This window comes from Triturus cristatus, chromosome 10 (assembly GCF_964204655.1).
Source record: "Triturus cristatus chromosome 10, aTriCri1.1, whole genome shotgun sequence".
In the NCBI taxonomy this organism is placed as follows: Eukaryota; Metazoa; Chordata; class Amphibia; order Caudata; family Salamandridae; genus Triturus; species Triturus cristatus.
The window spans coordinates 336,179,340-336,198,097 of NC_140593.1; the positions used below are offsets into that span (position 1 = coordinate 336,179,340).

The 18,758-nt window shown below is 44.4% G+C and overlaps 1 protein-coding gene across 1 annotated transcript in view; it reads right to left on the reverse strand.

The window, feature by feature from the left end:
* Nucleotides 1–18,758, reverse strand: part of CNTNAP2 (contactin associated protein 2) — a 2,761,105-nt gene that overhangs the window by 1,273,677 nt on the left and 1,468,670 nt on the right. The window contains exon 8 of the mRNA XM_085631546.1: nucleotides 17,556–17,820. Within this exon, the coding sequence (XP_085487672.1) occupies nucleotides 17,556–17,820 (265 nt within the window). The remainder of the gene's footprint in view (nucleotides 1–17,555; nucleotides 17,821–18,758) is intronic.

Consider the following 18,758-nt stretch of genomic DNA (forward strand, 5'->3'; position numbering starts at 1 on the left):
CTGTACTGGGGTGAATGTATGACATTGTTGTGCATTCTGTCCATCAACTGTTGTTTTTGCATATCCATATATGCAGCAGGTCTCCACGGTGAGCAGCCTCTGGCATGCTGCAATAAAGTAGGCAGGGAAAGTGGGCAAATCAGATCTGTATCTTCGGGATAAGGATTGGCTCTAAGGGCTGGGTTGGTCGGGCTGTGCTGTGGAGCAGGGCTAGGTGTATTTCGCGGCTGAACGAGGTGTGGCCCTCCGGGACAGTGGCCATTGTAGATACAATCTGGGCCCTTCATGTGGATTTTTGACTACTAGATGCTGGTTTTCTAACTCCGATTGTGCCCCAGGGTCTACTAATTATACCCAGGGCCTGAGCTCTGATAAAAAGTACATGGTAATTAGATATAAATACAATTGGTAGTGACAACCTACTTGGAAGTCCCTAGTATATGGCAGGGCATGTAGGTTTAAAGGCCCAGAAGTCTTAATGCACTTAAGTGTGCACTACGGTGGTGCCTGATGTCATTTTAAAAACCAGCCCTGCCTTGCAGGCTGCTTTTAAAGTAGAATTATATGCAAAATGGATTTTGGAATTAAAGTTACTTCCAAAGTAGCAAATTGCCTTATTTTAACATATAAGTCACCCCTAAGGTCTCCCCTAGGTGCTCCAGGGGTAGGGTGCTTATAACTATAAGAAGGGGCATTATAAAAGATGTTTTATATGCCCTGGTGAGGGAAAAACTGCCAATTTTCTGTTTCCCCATTGTAATGTATTGACTCCATGGCCTAACATGTGATAATAAAGTATAACTATTGATAAAAAGGAGCTACAAATATCATTCAAGGACTTAAATGAATATAACCTGGAAGGGGAGTGTTAGGGAATCTTAACCATGCCAGTGGGTTGGCTTAGCCACACCTAACTCTGCAGGAGAGACTTTCTCCTTTTTGGATTTTAGAAGAATAGTGCATTCTGGGGCAAGATTATGCCACACTTTGGAGGAAGTAGTCATACACCTGGATGGCACCCTGCATCCCATTAGTCAGGGGTGTCGCCCAGAAACCCAGAATAAATATGAGAGATATGCAGAGCGACTCAGATCTGCTGCCTGAAACAGCAAGGATAAAAAGGACTGCCCTGCTGGAACCCTGCTCTGCACCCAAAGGACTGTGCTCTGAAGAACTGCACCTGCTGCACAATCTGGTACTACAGCCCTAAGGATTTTGCCTGACTTCTCAAGGATTAAGGAGTGGATTCCCTGAAAGCTACAGGTTAACAGAGACACCTGCATCACCTCCACCAAGAAGTTCCCAGTGCGCCCAGTGAACTTTTAAGGATTTGGCAAGGTGCATTGAGGTAATTGTAGTCCCAACATTCCATGGCCATATCAAAGCTTCCAGACCCTTGGATTGGTGTTTTTGGACACTTTGAACCGATAAGAGGAACTTCAGGAAGAAGTTTCAGAAGTGTGAAGAAGTTTAAAGCAACTTTTGTTAAACACGCCATAAGTTGACCAGGTGCATTGTGGAAGTTCTAGTCCCAGACCCCAAGAGACAAACCAGAGCATCTGAACCCTTGGCTGATGCTGTGGACCACTTTCCTGCACCAAGAAACACTTACGGAAGCAAGTGTAAAAGTGTTACATCCTGGGTGGCCTAAACTCTGGACTTTGTACTGGTCCAGCGCAGCCTTATTTAACCCTTTGAGTGCTATTTGCTTCTAATTGCTAATTTTACTTTACATTTTTCATAATTCATATTTCCGGTTCCCTACATAGGATGTTTGTCATTTTGATATAATTTTAATCATAAAATATTTCTTATTTTTAGAAACTGATGTTGGATTTTTATTGTGTGTTGGGTCTTACTTATTTAATGTATTGGTGTTTTTAAATGCTTTACACACCTGACTTCTAAGTTAAGCCTGCCTGCTTGCAGCCAGCTACCAAGGGTTGAGCAAGGGAATAATTTATTGAGAACTTGACTGAACCTTTTATTGTGTTTGTGGCTTTATTAATAGTGGTAGGTCCCTACTTATCACTAATAATAAACCACTTTCCGACAGTATTAACAAGCATTGGCATAGCCAATAGGTCTCGCCTTTGGGACCTTATAAGTGTTTAGTTATGCAGCACAATATCCTTGGTGCAACAACATGAACTGTTGCATGGCAAAACACTTATAAGGCCCCAAAGGCGAGACCTATTGGCTATGCCAATGCTTGTTCTGTAACCATTTATGCAATGTCACCGTCATAGATATAGAAAACATTTCACGTTTCTAATTAAAAAAGGTACATACTACGAAAAAGTGCACGCTAATGCATTCACATATAATTACCTGGGTATAGGTAGTGGTCACAAAAGTAACTGAAAACAATAAATAAAAACGCAAATGCAATAATATAAATCAATTACATGCATAATGCATCGTCAGACCACTAAAATATACATGCACAATAATACAATTGGCAAATGTATTGGAAATGTATCTTTTCTCAATGTGATAGAACATCTACTATAATTCTCTCATGTTACAAAGAATTGCGCAAACCTCTTTCTTGTAACACTCAAAAACAAAAAGCATGCTGTGTAAACATAAAACGCCAGTGAGATAAAAATGAACACACTTAATCCCTTTATAACCTTTAAACCACTCGAGGCTGGGTCCGTAAATCTCACTCGCGGTTGGAATGAAAGGCAAAGCTGGTCAGTGCTGAGTTAAATATACACATGCAGGCACAAATGGGATCAAAGGTCGAAAGCAACATCAGACTGACAAAATAAATATGACACCTAACGTGTGATGTGAAACCCTGCCGTCGACCCGTGAGCAGCATGTCAAAACAAGCGGGACTGCTAGTCCCATAATGCCTTAGTATTCACATGCAAAGTGTTCAACAGGCACCAAAAAGTAAAACGTCAACTGTAATATACTGGTGTCCAAACTCACAATAAAAACTTAGCCCACAGAGTCATGTTAATGCTCAGGAAAGTCCAATGCCATGCGAACCGCTTTTATGGATGCGCAAATTCACCCTTGAACTCCAGACACCGGCTCTGAATGTATTCCGTTTGGGAAAGAATGTAAGTTGAAACAAGCATTGGCCACGCGCGCGTGAGCAGCCGCGATCTGTGGTGAGTGGGAGAAGCGGGAGTTGTCTGCGCGCGCTAAAAGAAAAACAAGCATGTGAGTGGTGCGTGCGTGAAAAGAAGCCCGGGAGTTGTGTGCGTGCACGCGCAGCAAAAGTGATCGTGATCGGATTCACGCGATAAAGCCAGATGGCAGCTGGGCACGTCGCGCACGCTTGTGCGCGAAACAGCAAGCTGGTGGGCGGAAAAAACATGTGGGTGGCACTTTGAAAACACGCTTACTACATTTTTGTCGCCAGAGCAGCGCATGTGCTAGCTCAGGCGAGTCCTATAAAGGTAAGGTTAGGGCGCAGCAAAAGGTTTATTTTGCCAGGTTGAAATGGTAGTTTGAAACTGCACACACAGGCTCTGCAATGACAGGTAAAGACATTTTTAAAGGGCGGCTTAAGTGAGTGGCGCACCCAGTGCTGCAGGTCCACTAGTAGTATTTAATTTATAGGCCCTGGGTACATGTAATACCACTTTATTAGGGACTTATAAGTAAATTAAATATGCCTACTGAGGATAAGCCCAGACTACCATATTTAGAGGAGAGAGCATAAGCACTTTAGCACTGGTTGGCAGTGGTAAAGTATGCAGAGTTCTAATGTCAGCAAAAACAAGATCAGTAAATAGGAAGGAGGAAGGCAAAAAGTTGGGGAGAAGTTAATTTTAAGGCTGACAGGTCTAACATACAGAATCACAAAAACATATAACAGAGAAAGGACCTAGTTACAATACATACATATATACAAATATGCCAAATAAACAGTTCCATATGCAAAGTGATGAGCCATAGTTAAAATTGGTGTTTAAAAAAACTGTTTTTAAATACATGGTAGTAGGCATCTCAACAGCTAAATGGAGTGACAGAATTAGATATCTGATGGCACTCCCAGAGAAAGATTGTGCAACTTTCCCTTGTTTCCTCAAGGAGACAGAATAAATGGATTTATGTACACTGCAGACCAGTTTGTAAGTGCTTTGTGTTTCAAAGGAAAGCCACTGGAGGCTGATGAGAATAGGGATAATATTGTCAAATACACACCAGTCTTCAGACTGACATGAAGTACTGATACCATCTTTCCTCTCTTAGAGTGGGATACCTCCTTAACACTATCTTGGTTGGCTGTCTATTTTGTTATGTGTGTCCAAGATATCACCTATTTAAGGCGAATTGCTGCACGGCCACAATTGCTAACTTAACTTGCTGAAACGCGCTTAGACGAATTGTGCAACCTGTTACTATTTTTTTGAAATCGCAATGATTGGTTGTTTTAATACCTTTGATTTTAACAGTGATACAGCTTACTTGTTATCACCAAAAACACATAATTTTTCGGTTTTCAGCTGCACAGAGACTGTTTACTTTTAATTCTCAACCTGACAGGGGCAGCTAGCATGCAGAGCCAATTTTGCACCTAGTAGCATAGCACTTTATTCTCTGATTTGTGATTAGTTTACCTCACTCATAGGTCTTCAGACTGATTTTGAGTACACGTCAGCCTGATACCATCATTCATTTCTTAGCGTGGGATGCTTTCAAGGTGCCATCTTATTCGGCAGACTAGTTTGTTGTGTGGCCAGGATCAGTGGAGGCCAGCACGGATGGGGGTGTCAGAGGGGGGTGAGGGGATCTAAAAATAGAAGAAAAAAAACGTACCTAACCGCCATGTCTCTCCTCCAGCTCTCCTCATCCCTCTGCTCAGCCAGTGAGTGGAAGTATGGGCATGTTCTCCACCCAGGCTGTAATTGCAGCCTGGATGGAGAATCCGCAAAGTGTGTACAAATGTTTGATTGGCTCGAGACAGCTGGCCAAACATTCATGCGCACTTACAAAGTGTGCTCACCACTCCCCCTGCTCTTGTCATCAGAGCAGCCCTGCCCCGCCCTGCAAAGCTGTTGCAGCAGGACAAAATAAAATAATAACTCGAGTTATTACCATTTTATTTTTCCTTTATATCATGGTTTCAAAGCAGTGGGACGATGCTCCTCCGCGTTAGAGGAGGGGCCACAAATGGCTAGGATATTACCTATTTAAGGTGGACTGCTGCGTGAACATAAGTACTAACTTAACTTGCTGAAACGCCCTTAGTTGAATTGTACATGCTGTTACTACTATTTAGGGAGAGCATTGATTGTTTTAATGACTGTGATTCCACCTTGTCATTCTCATCTGTTTTTAACAAGTTTATTGTCATACCAAGAACAAATAGATTTTCGGTCTTTGTCCGAATCAGCCTGATACCATCTTCCTGTACTTAGAGTGGAATAAATCCTAGATTCCATCTTGATCGGCAGTCTGGTTTGTTACGTGCTGCCAGGACATCGCCTATTTAAAGCAGACTGCTGCGCGGCCGTGCAGCGTGCGCACCGCTGGCTCACCATAGGTACACCAAAGACAAGACCGTCTCCACCCATCCATTAACTGTATGCGCACACCAGCATTGTTGTAGATTTCACAACACATTCATCGTCCTTCCCTTCCTCAAGCTGATCTTCTTGCATATGGTACTCCAGAGATATTTTGCTCTACCTGGGGAATGACTTATATAAATTTCCAGGGGCCTATAATCCTTCTCACATAGATTTATCATGGGCAAGCCACAAGTTTACATTTAAAGATCCTTTGAGATGCCACATTCCAGCCATTGGACAAATCTACATTCCTCCTCAGAAATGCCCCTTACAGCATGCTCTAAAGCACCTTCCAACATAAATAACACCGTAAGGTGAGCTCTAATTAATGCATGCTCACTGGTTAAGCACGCTGACGAAATAAATGATCTTCTGACCCCAGAGAAATTTGATTTGCTTTTCATTACTGTAAGCTGGTTAACAACTAACATCAGCAGGCCATGCCCATAAGGCTATAAAGCCATTCATCAGCCCTGAGACGGATTGAATATCACTGGTCTTCAGCTGTGTGCTTTTGTGGAAGTAGAACTTTTAGGGTTTTCATTAAAATCTTCAGTCTCCCACTTATTTTCCAGCATTATTTACTATTGTCCGGTGGGTCCAGCAGTTCCATTTACAGAAGCTTATCTCAAATTTAAAAGTCCACTAATTTTATCTCAGACTGCTTTGTAGTTCTAGGTGATTTCAATGTTTTGGTAGATATCCCTACTCAAACTCAGGCTTATTGATTAGCTGACAGGCGGCAGTCTAGAACAAATTGTTTTAGGCCCTACACGTATAGAAGGCCATATGGTTAATTTAATTTTCAACAATACCCCTGTACTGAAATCGGAATCTCTCCCTCCCCAAGAATGCTCTGACCGTTACTTGCTACAACTTTCCATTTTCACACCAATTAACCAATTACAACTCTTTGAACATAATGAGAAAAAAAGTCTCCTCTTTATATTAAACAGTTGGCCAAATTTGAGGAAAATTCCATTTTTATTGCTGCACAAGCTGGCTTTTGGAAGGGAATCCGGACAACTGACCAGGCCATTAGGTTACATATGATTTGTGTTAAATACATCTAAATATTGGAAGCGCCTCTGCATTTGTCTTTGATCGACCTGAAGTTGGCATTTGATCTAGTTAATAGATCTAAACTATGGCAAGGACTACACACGTTGGGAACTGAGAGGGCACTGTTGCAAGCAGCCCGAGGCCTACATATGGAAGCAATGCACGTGTCCGACAGGAGGCCTCCAGTGAATGCATTAGTGCTTTTTTTCAGTTCCCTTGCGTGAAAGTCAAGCCCTCCAGTTGGAAAAAAAATGCTGCTGCATCCAAACCTTAATGCAATTTTTCTGGACGGGAAAGTCGGATATGGTTCTCCTACACCCAGTAAAACCAGATGTGGAAAAGAAAACAACTCCGAACCAGGTGGAGAGGCTCAGAATCACGCCCATAGTGTTCCGACAATGTTCCTATTTGTCTGCACAAGACATGCACTAGGAATCAGCCCCTACAGATGCGTTTCAAAATGATGCCAATGAGAATTCTTACAAGGCTAGAAAAATTATTTTTACTTCTACACTTGTAATACAACCAACCATATGCTATAGATAAATCAACATGTTTTTAATTCTGTACTACCATTCACCCCCCTCTTATTTGATGCCTTTTGTTTCACCCATGAAGAACAAGGGTTACTTCTACGAGGACACAGAAAGCCAGGAAGGATTTATTTATTTTTATTTATTTATTTAATGCATTTTTATATAGCGCAGACCTTACCCGAAGGTGTCAGAGCGCTTCACAATAGGAACAGTAATGATACATAAGGAGAAAAATTACAAGTGAGCATGTTACAAAAGCAAACGTTACGTTACATGAGGCAATAGTGACAATTGTGCAAGTATCAAGAGCAAACAAAATACAAGAGGTAGCAAACGATACGTTACAAAAGGAAAAAGTGATGTGTGCAGGTTACAAGAGAATACAAAGTACACGTAGATGTAAAAAATTGCAATAAATGACAGACACTCAAAACACTAAAACAAAAGTTACGTTACATGAGGCAGTGGTGGCCGTTGTGCATGTATCAAAAGCAACAAAATACAAGAGGTAGCAAATGCTACGTTACAAAAGGAAAGGTGACATGTGTGCATGTCACAAAAGAGTACAAAGTACAAGTAGAGGTATACTACTGCACTAAATGGCAGACACTCAAAACACAAAAACACACTGGGAAGGCAGTTCTATAGGTATGGAGAACAGAATTTCCTATAATGGAAGGACTTTCTTCAGAAAATAGAGGGCGTGAATTAAATTTGGAAGTGCCTTTGAAGGAGGAGAGCTTTGAGGTCAGTTTTGAAGCCCTGGGAAGAGGCGGTGGTCCGGAGCTGAGGCGGAAGTGAGTTCCAGATTCTCACCGCGTTGCCTGAAAAGGATTGGGCCATCGATCTTTCCTTCTTGAAAGTGGGAGGTTCAAGCAATACATTTTCTGCATTACGTGATGGTCTGGAGCCTCCAGAGAGTTTCAGTTTATTCGCCAGGTAGCGAGGGGAGGGGGAGTGCAAGGCTTTGTGGGTGATACAGGCAGTCTTGTAGATAGATCTTGCCTCTATGGGAAGCCAACGGAGGGTGGATAAAATGGGTGTGATGTGGTCGCTTCTTTTGCCCCATATATGAAACGAGCTGCTGAATGGAGAACAGACTTCAGGGGGGACAGGTGGGATTTGGGGAGGCCAGTAAGAAGAGAATTGCAGTAGTCCAATCTGGAGAGAACCAGCGATTGGAACAGGGTTTTAAGGTCGTGCTCCGGGAAGAAGCGACAAATCCCCCAAAGAAGGCGCAGTTGCTATCGAGCAGACTTTGCAATTGAATCGATGTGGGAGAGTAGATTGAGTTTTTTGTCGAGTATGACACCAAGGGATTTTGCACTGTCGACAATGATGGGTTTATTGTTCAGTAGATTCATCTGATCCATCCATGATTGCACTGGGGGAGGAGAAAGTGAGGAGGAGAGTAGAAGGAATTCAGTTTTGGAGGGATTCGGAATCAGTTGATGAGTTAACATTCAGCTTTGAATGGAGTCGAGAGTAGAGCTTAGGAAGGAGAGATCGTGAGTGGAGGCCACCTTAAGGTAGATTTAAGTGTCGTCCGCATATAGATGATAGTGGATCCCGGATTTACTAAGGAGATTTCCCAATGGTTCTAAATAGAGATTTAACAATGTGGGTGCAAGTATAGAGCCTTGAGGAACACCTTGACCAACCGCCAAAGGAGATGAAAGACTGTTCGCTATTTTGATCATTTGGGATCTATCAGAGAGGAAGGAGGCAAACCATTTAAGCACGTGCCCTCCATGCCCATTCTCTGTTGAAAAGTGTTAAGGAGAGTGTTGTGATTGACAGTGTCAAAGGCTGCAGAAAGGTCAAGGAGGATTATAAGACAAGACTCTCCCAAATCGAGTATCCGCAGCGCGTCATCAATCACTAGCAGCAGGGCGGTTTCAGTGCTGCAGTTTTGAATGAAGCCGGACTGGAAGTTGTCAAGAAGATCATTGTCCTTGATATGACGAGAGAGTTGTTTTGGTACACATTTTTCTGTGATTTTCGCAAGAAAGGGTAGGTTAGTGATGGGGCGGTAGTTGTTGAGGTCGTTCGCATCAGTGGTGGGTTTTTTAAGCAGAGGGGTGACCTGCCCAGTTTTGGAGGAAACAGGAAGGGAGCCTTGACTGAGGGAGAGGTTGACCAGAGTGGTCCAATAGGAAAGAGATTGGGTATAGAAGTCAATGGCAATGGCACTAGGGATGGGGTCAAGAGAATGGTTAGAGGGCTTTGTTTCGAGGATGCATTTAAGGAGGGTATCATCAGAGATGGGGTCAAAGTTTTGCCAAATGGTTAAGGATTTGCGCTCCTCTGTAGGGGTAGGATGAATGACCTGATCTACCAGTGATTTCACCTTTTCGTCAAAGAATATAGCGAATTCCGCTGCTTTCTTAGTAGAATCCTCCAACTTGGAGGTTGGGGGGAGCTGTTTGGATTCTTGATGAGGTCGAATAGTTTTTTGGGTCTATTTTTGGCTGAGTCAAGGAGGGATTTGAAGTGCGACGCTTTTCCAAGGAAGATGTGCTTGTGGTACTTGGATCTTGCTGAACGAAGCGTGGCCAAATTATCGGTGGAGGGCACTTGTCTCCATTGTTTCTCAACGACTCTTAGGTACTTCCTTTCTTCATAGAGGGATTTGTTGAACTAATGTGCTGAGGGAGTGGGCCTTTTCTTTTTGCTTTGGAGAGGAGCGACATTATTGATTTCGACTGCAAGGACTGTGAGGCATTGGGAGGTGAGTTCGTTAACATCTAGGTCCGGGTCTAGCCTTGGAAGTGTTATCAAGACAGAATCACAGAGGGTACTGATGTCAATATTTTTAGTGTCATGGAACCAGGAAGTAGCCCTCTTAGGCTGGCCGAGAGTTGTAGAGTGTGATAGGTGAAGAGAGAATGGGATGAGGAGGTGGTCAGACCAGTCTACATGAATAGGGGTAGCGATGGTCAGCAAGCCTGCTTTAGAAATAACAAGGTCCAGGATTGAGCCCTTAGAGTGTGGTTGTTTCTGTGCAGTGTTGGATAAGATCGTTTGCAGAGAAGAAGGTGTCCAGGATGGTGGAAGGATGTGTCTCTGGTCCTTTCTTTATCTCTCCTTCTGAATGATGCTGCCTTTAACTCTGCTATAAACAGTGTTCAATCAAGGAAAAATTCCCGCTAGTCCTGTCTATTTCCCTCGCAATCTCTCGGCCTGTCCATAGATATGACATTTGTGGGCTTGCTCTGTGGAGTACTTGCCACATCTCCTGGGGGAATTCTTAAGTTTTTTGCTGTTAAGTTATTGCTCTTGACTTCTCTAGCACCCACTCCCCACACTATCACAGGCTGCATATGAGTTCTCCAAGCCACCTTCGACATCACAGCCTGTACTCTGCGGCTGCCTTGGGCCTGCGATGTGGCTGTCACCTGCTACTGTTCACAGTTGTGTTGGGTCGCAGCACCGCCTCCCAACCCTTTTCGGACTTTGCCTTACTATCTTAACACCTTACATTGTCATGGTGATGCTATTGAACGATTTTTAATTACTTGGTTCCCCCCAAATTTGCATGATCGTGAGGCGTCTGAAAACATTTATCACTAATAAGGAACTTCTAGAAAAAGTACAATAGGACCAAAGTACACCAAAAACACATCAATGATTCTAACAAAAAGAGACAAAATATTTCATGTGAAAACAATCAATTTGTTATATTTGTTTTGCACCCCAGAGAAGTGTGAAGCAATAACGTATTTGCACGCCACTTTTGAACAGTGATGATAAAATATGTTACCCAATTCTTGCAGACTTCCTCTGAAGTCATCTTCCGCAGGCTGGGGCTTGCAGGTGTAAAGTCCCTTACCCTACACGTGATTAAATCTTGAAATGAAGGAGTGTCCGTAGCCTAAAAGTCATCTCCGCGTTCAACAGGACCACACTGGGCTCACAGGTGCCCCCTTCCACCCTATCAGCATTATGGACAACATTTGTTTGGCTATATACAGGATGTCGCCTAACAATCAGACACCTCACAGGATGTGGCATAACGGCCAGAGCTGCCGACTTTGTAGCTCAATCAATCAATCAATCAATTAATCAAAACATTGACAAAGCGCGGAACTCACCCGTGAGGGTCTCAAGGCGCTGAAGGGGGGGGTGCTGCTACTGCTCGAAGAGCCAGGTCTTGAGGTGTTTCCTGAAGGTGAGATGGTCCTGGGTCAGGTGTAGGTGGGTGGGTAGGGAGTGCCACGTCTTAGCAGCCAGGTAAGAGAATGATCTTCCTACGGAGGTGGTTCTGCGAATCTGTGGTATGCTGGTGAGGCTGGCGGAGCGGAACTGGCGGGTTGGAGTGTGGAATTTGAGGCGGCTGTTGAGGTATCGGGGCCCGTGTTGTGGAGCGCTTTGTGTGCGTGGGTGAGCAGCCTGAAGGTGATCCTTTTGCTGACAGGAAGCCAGTGCAGGTCTCTCAGGTGGGCAGATATGTGGCTGTGGTAAGGGATGTCGAGGACGAGTCGTGCGGATGCGTTCTGTATGCGCTGGAGCCTTTTCTGAAGTTTGGCTGTGGTTCCTGTGTAGAGGGCGTTCCCGTAGTCCAGTCGGCTGGTGACGAGGGCCTGGGTGACCGTCTTTCTGGTTTCGGTAGGGATCCACCGGGAGATCTTTCGGAGCATGCGCAGGGTATTGAAGCATGAGGATGAGATGGCGTTGACTTGCTTGGTCATCGTGAGGGAGGAGTCCAGGATGAATCCCAGGTTGCATGCGTGGTCCGTGGGTGTCGGTGCAATGCCCAGCGCTGTGGGCCACCAGGAGTCGTCCCAGGTGGATGGGGATGGTCCGAGGATGAGGACCTCCGTCTTGTCTGAGTTCAGTTTGAGATGGCTGAGTTTCATCCATTCTGCGACGTTTTTCATTCCTTCCTGGAGGTTGGATTTGGCGGTAGCTGGGTCTTTGGTGAGGGAGAGTACCAGCTGGGTGTCGTCGGCGTATGAGATGATGTTGTGGTTGTGTTTGCATGCGATGGCGGCGAGGGGGCTCATGTAGATGTTGAAGATGGTTGGGCTGAGTGAAGAGCCTTGGGGTATGCCGCAGATGATCTCGGTGGCCGCTGAGCGGAAGGGAGGAAGGTGGACTCTCTGGGTACTGCAGGAGAGGAACGAGGTGATCCAGTTCAGGGCATTACCTTGGATCCCGGTGTTGTGGAGGCGGGTTATTAGGGTGCGATGGCAGACTGTATCAAAGGCGGATGAGAGGTCTAGGAGGATGAGAGCGGTTGTTTCCCCGTTATCAGGACCCTGCTTGACGTCGTCGGTGGCTGCGATGAGGGCAGTCTCGGTGCTGTGGTTGGCTCGAAAGCCGGACTGGGATGGGTCGAGGGAGCCATTTGCCTCGAGGAATGCGGTCAGCTGTTTATTGATGGTCTTCTCGATTACTTTTGCAGGGAAGGGAAGAAGAGAGATGGGGCGGAAGTTCTTGAGGTCTTTAGGGTCCGCAATGGGTTTCTTCAGTATGGCATTGATCTCCGCGTGCTTCCAGCTCTCTGGGAAGGTGGCAGACTTGAGGGAGTTGTTTATGACGTTCTCGAGGTGGGGTGCGATGATGGTGTCGGCTTTGTTGAAGATGTGGTGAGGGCATGGGTCGGAAGGCGAGCCAGAGTGGATGGTGTTCATAACGTGGGTGGCGTCTTCAGTGCTGATGGGAGTCCAGTTGCTGAGGGTGGTAGTCGGGGGCGTTGGTTCTGTGGCTGGGGGTGGAGTCTGAGTCTGATCGCCAAAGCTGTTGTGTATGTCGGTGATCTTGCGGTGAAAGAACGTGGCGAGGGAGTTGCAAAGGTCTTGTGATGGTGTGATGTCTTGCTGTTGGCGCTGGGGATGGAGAGCTCTTTTACGATGCTGAAGAGTTCCTTGCTGTTGTGTATGTTGTCGTCCAGCCTCTCTTTGAACAATGTATTTTTGGTGGTGCGGATCAGCTGGTGCTGTTTGCGAGTGGCTTTCTTGAGGGCTGTCAGGTTTTCTGTCGTCTGTTCGTGGCGCCAGGTTTCCTCGAGGGTTCGGCATGATTTCTTCGATTCTTTGAGGTCGTCGGTGAACCATGTGGCTTTCCTGTTGCCGGGCTTGTCTAGAGGGTTCTTCAGTGGTGCTAGGGTGTCGGCGCAGTTGATGATCCACTGTGTGAGGTTACGGGCTGCGTCCTTGGTGTCTGCGGTGTTAATTGGTGGGTTCTGGCTCAGTGATGTGGTTAGATTATCTGTGGTGACTTTGCTCCAGCATCTGCGGGGGATCTGTTGTGGGTGGTGGAGGGATGTGGTCTTCTTGCAGATGAAATAGATGCATCAGTGGTCGGTCCAGTGTAGTCCGGTAGAGTGGCTGAAGGTTACGTGGTCGCTGGCCGAGAAGATTGGGTCGAGCGTGTGGCCGGCGTAGTGGGTGGGGGTGTTCACCAGTTGCTTGAGTCCGAGGTTGGCGAGGTTGTCTAGTAGGGTGGTGGTGTTGTTGTCGTTGTTGTTCTCCAGGTGGAAGTTCAGGTCTCCTAGGAGGATGTAGTCTGATGAGGCGAGGGCATGCTGGCTGATGAGGTCGGCGATGGCTTCACTGAATTGTGTGCGTGGGTCTGGGGGTCTGTAGATGAGGGTTCCTCTGAGGGTGGTCTTGGGGTCGGTGCGGATCTGGAAGTGTAGGTGTTTGGCGGTGGTGAGGGTATCTTCGGAGTTGGTCGAGACGCTGATGGTGCTCCTGTGGATGATGGCTTGGGAGCTGGGTTCGAGTCTGGCGTCGGCTCAACATCCTGAGGATCTGGGCAAATCACTTAATATCACCGTGCCGACCAAAAAATTGAATGTGTCCTTGTGTAACGTAACTGACTGGTGCTCCTGTAAAGCGCTCCAATACTTTCAGTTCGAGTTTGTGCTATATAAAACTGCAAAACAACCACCTCCCCCCCCTTACTAACAGCGTGATATGGCGGGCGTGCAGGTCACTGAGGAGGTGGGAACAAAACTTATTTGTGAGAGGCTCTCAGTGTGGATGTTTGCCACACCCCTAGTGTCGTGTCTCCTGCTGTGTTTCACAGCGGTACTGCATTGTCGTATTCTGACCGTCCTTAACATCTACTACTGACTTCAGAATGGAGAGCAGGGTATTATGAAAATTAGCCTCCCTTAAACCACCTGCAGAGGGTGGAAGGTCTTACCTGGTAATTTCCCCAAGATTAATATAATAGAAAACGGAATATGTATTAGCGAATGAAAGGAAATTAGATTCGATCATTGTAATTTCTGGAGGTCAGTGTAGCCACAGCCTCAGTTGGCGCCCTGTGGCTTAACCCGTCGCCATAGCAACTGTTGGCCCCGCCCTCGCTGCCGTATTTCAGGCACTGCTCAACTTCGAATGGACACTTGTGGCCCCAATCTATGCCAGGCTCAGCCTTTTTTAAGCTTCTGTGAACTCAGCTGAAATCGAAAGACAGAAATGTGAACTATGTGAATACGTGTATATTTCTATAGCATCTATTCCAACACAATTAAAACATTATTATGTATTCAGCATTGCTGCATTCGGTGAAGCTGCGGTAACATACGTCATCTGCCTTGTGACTCGACAATCCAGCAACTTTAGATTCATTCCCCAGATGTGGGCCCTGGTAAAGTGCTGTTTAGGTCTCGCTGAGACAGCGCAAGCTGTCTCTTTGAGACATTTTGTAAGTGGGTTTTCAAAAGTGCTACCCACATGATTTGGCAGGCCGAAAGCTTGAGTGCACGATGGCGTGCACGTGCACAGCTGCTGCTCGCACTCCCTCCTCCCTTCTCCCCCTCCCTTTTCGTCAGCTTTAATCAGGTTTCTTATGCTGGCATTCCCCCCTCCCTTCTCGCCCAGCCCTTCTTGTCACCTCGGCTTGTGTATGTTGGGGTCCCCGTTGTGTCCTTGCATTTGCTTCAGCCTGAAAGTCTGTCTGCTGTGTCGCTTTGCTTTTTTAAGTAGACTGAGTTGTGTGCTACGTTATTCCTCATAATAAACTGTTCTATGCAGCGCCACGCCGATGCAAGGTTACATTAATGCTATCTTAGATCCACTGCGGATGCCCTCATTAGAGATGCTGGGATGCGTGTAAACCTGTTAGATGCACGGTGAACGGGTTCCTGCACATTTAAGACTTTAGACTTAGAGTTAGAGGTCTGGGCCACATGCTGTAAACAAGTAAAGAAGGGCACACCATGCACCACCCACAAGACGTATGAAAAAAGACTCTTCTTCAATTATTACAAAGGGCTGTAGTGCAGGAAATAGCCGTATGTTTGTTGGCCTCCATTAAGCATGTTCAGGAAAAGAGATTTACAGGAAACGCCGTCTCTTCTTTCTGCTTTGCTGGGTGAACACAACACAGAGGTTTTTTAGTAGGACACTGCCAAAAAACATCTTTACATTTTTTTAAATAAGGATTTGCTTTTCAATTGATATTTACATATATTTCGTAAGAATTTGGCATTTTAAAGTGAATTTAATGGAGCCTCCCCCTAATAGTTTTTAAATGTTTTCATAAAGTCCTATATTTTCAATGAGTCTAATATAATACTGGGCTTCACAATAGCAAGCATCACAACCTGAATTACGCATTAGCGCTTAAATTACTAATACCGATCGGACTGAAATGCTAATTGTGCCATTCCAGAACAAACCAGTTAACTGCATCTTACACATTTCCTCTTAGGCTGGAGCTGAACTCACCGACCTAACCCACTGTGCAAATCTTTTCTTTATTTCCGTGTATGACACATACAGGCGTGGCTTGTGGTTAATGCAATGAGGAAGTTTCGTTACATCACTAGATGGGTACTCTGATCACGTGTTTAACATAACCCCGCTACATTTTGAATGGATGAGTGAATCAACTAACGAACACCAACAAATAAATAAATTGGTTCATGAAAGAATGACACAGGTTAAACGAATCACACAGTGTGCTTCGTGCACCCAGGTCCGACCTCGGGGCGCTTTGGTGATCATGGTTAGAGCAGCGGAGGGACCGATTTAGAATTTGGGCACATTAGTGAAAGATGCTTTTTCAGGAACCATTTTTAATGGCGTTAAAGGCCGCTTTTCAGAAAAAATGATTCAGTTGTATCGAAGTACACAATTAGAAATTGTTCAACTCTGCCTTGTACAAAGGTTTATTGATGTATTGTTGCGTGCTCTTTCATGTGCACCATGCGCAAAATTAAAACAGTCTTAGAAATACAGGAGACATTTTATTTTGTGGCGCAGAGGCACTGTGAACTTACAGCGTCATCAGTGCTGCCGACAAACAACATATTTACAGGTTTGTTATGTCAAACATGTGCTCATAAGCATGTCTCCCTGTCTAATTTTTTGTGTGTGTGTTTATGTATTATTGTCTCTCTTCAAGTGTTTGTTTTCAGGTATCTGTGTTTGACCTCCATAGGTGTGTGTGTGTTCGTGTTTTTGTTTAGGCTGTGATATGCGACTGTAAGTGTGCTTGAGGTCTTGTGTTTATCAACCGATCTCCATACCTAGTCTGTTTCAGTTGTGGTGAGATGATGTCATTTTGCCTCTCCTGGCACATAATTTACTTAGCCGTGCCGTATAATTCCAGTGGCCCTGGTCTTAGCCTATGTACGTTATTGTGTGAATATGGAAGTATACTTCAATGTGTCTATTGTAGTGTCTATCTGTGTATTCTGGGCAAATCACTTAATCTCCCCTTGCCTACCAAAAATAAATGTGCATGTGTGCAATGCAACTGGTGCGCACGTAAAGCACTCAAATACCTTTGGGTCAGAGTAAGTGCTATATAAAAATGCATAAAAAAGAGGCAATTTACAAGCACAAAACCATTTTCTCCCAATTTCGAAAGGGTTTTGCAATTGTGAACATACCTATTTGCGCTTCTGAGGTGTCACTTATATATACATGCAAGGAGATTTGACAATGAGCTGAACACCACCCCCCCTCCCCCACCTTCCCCCACCGGGAGTACCATAGAAGACAAAAAATACGTTTTCCCACCATATTAGAAAGGTTACTGGTCTTACTTCTAATATTCGAAAAAATAATACTTTTAATTCCACTTCTTCTCAATAAGCATTGCAAGAATAAGAAGACATTTTTTATGTTAATTCTTTTTTTAATAGGGTCGTTCAGTTCTATATAATGTCTTATTGGTTGCAAATAAGGTAACAAAAATATTAACACTTTTTTTATTATAATTTTTCAACATGCTGCACTGTAGCCATGCTGCTTTACGTCATAACTTAAATACATTGCCAAAGCCAATAGCTCTGGCTAAGCACTTACAAGGTCCCAAAGGCGAGACCTATTGGCTATGCCAATGCTTGTTTTAATTATCGTCAAGCAGGTATTTTCATTTCTGCTGGCGTCATCACGGCTTAGAAAATAACTAACAATCACACGAACACTGGTTAACAGGCTCTGCTTACCTGAGGTGATGTCGATTTGATTTTTCTTGCTCTGAGTGACTTTAATGTGTGTGCTGATTTTCCCCTCAGTGAGGGCAATTTCGACGGTGCCAAGATCATCTGCGAAACTGCTGAACAGCAGGAGGCCGCTGGGGTTCCAAGTGCGGAAACGGAAGTTGACTGTGAGCGCGTCCGCGTTAGGAAGGCCAGGGGCGAGTAGATAGCTGGTGGCGTTGAAGAAGACAGCCACCGAATGGGATTCTTCACAAGAGAAGCTAATGTTTCCCTGAAAAAGAGGAACATGTGTCAGTTTGTTGACATCCACAACTAACTAGGTAACGCACTGAGCAACAAGGCCTAAAATGCCACTATTGAGCTGATGGCGTGCGCTCAATCATTATTATAATTCTAGTCATTCAGAAAAGCTACTTAGGAGTATGCGGAATATATATTCTTTAAATACTGCATATTCACAGTATTACTGTGCTTGGGTTTTGTGCTCACACAGCTACACTCATCTTGCCACAGCAATGGAAACTTGCTATTTATCAGCAAACCAACAATCATTCGAATATATGACAAATATGACAGTAATATATAATTGAGAATAACTAATTGATCTGCAATGACATTATATGAATGCTTCCTTCCTTTGATACAATGCTTGCTGATTCCGTCTTGAAGAGCGTGGGTGTTGAAGATAGTTGTTTGTTGCCATTATCTCAATCAAAGTTATTTAAAGTTATCAGAAGTTATAAAGTGTTTCCAAATATCAAACAGCTTCTTCAATATTTTCAATGCAAGATTTTCAATGCTTTTTTTTTTGTGAGGGTTTAATTAGATTTTCACTGTCCAATTTTATAAAGCTCTAGGGCAACATAAACTGGCTTCTGCATAATATATTGGATGTTGATTTCAACGGAAATTACTTTATCCCTAAAATAGATATCAGTACTAATAATACATTTACTGCATAGATTTTTATACAAACACATTTTTCTATGCGAAATTCAAAGATTGTTTGATAGAATAGTGACCATTAGAATATTAGAATACATAACAATATCGGGTGTTCTGTATGTCATGCATCATGATGCGCTCTGCTGCCTCAGAGCAGGGTAACTGCCCTGTCTTAATGCGCCTGCAGGTTCAAAAGTCAATAATTCTCCTAGTTAGACAGCACAAGTCAGAAACAGAAAGGGGGAAACCTTCCTCGCTTTTTCC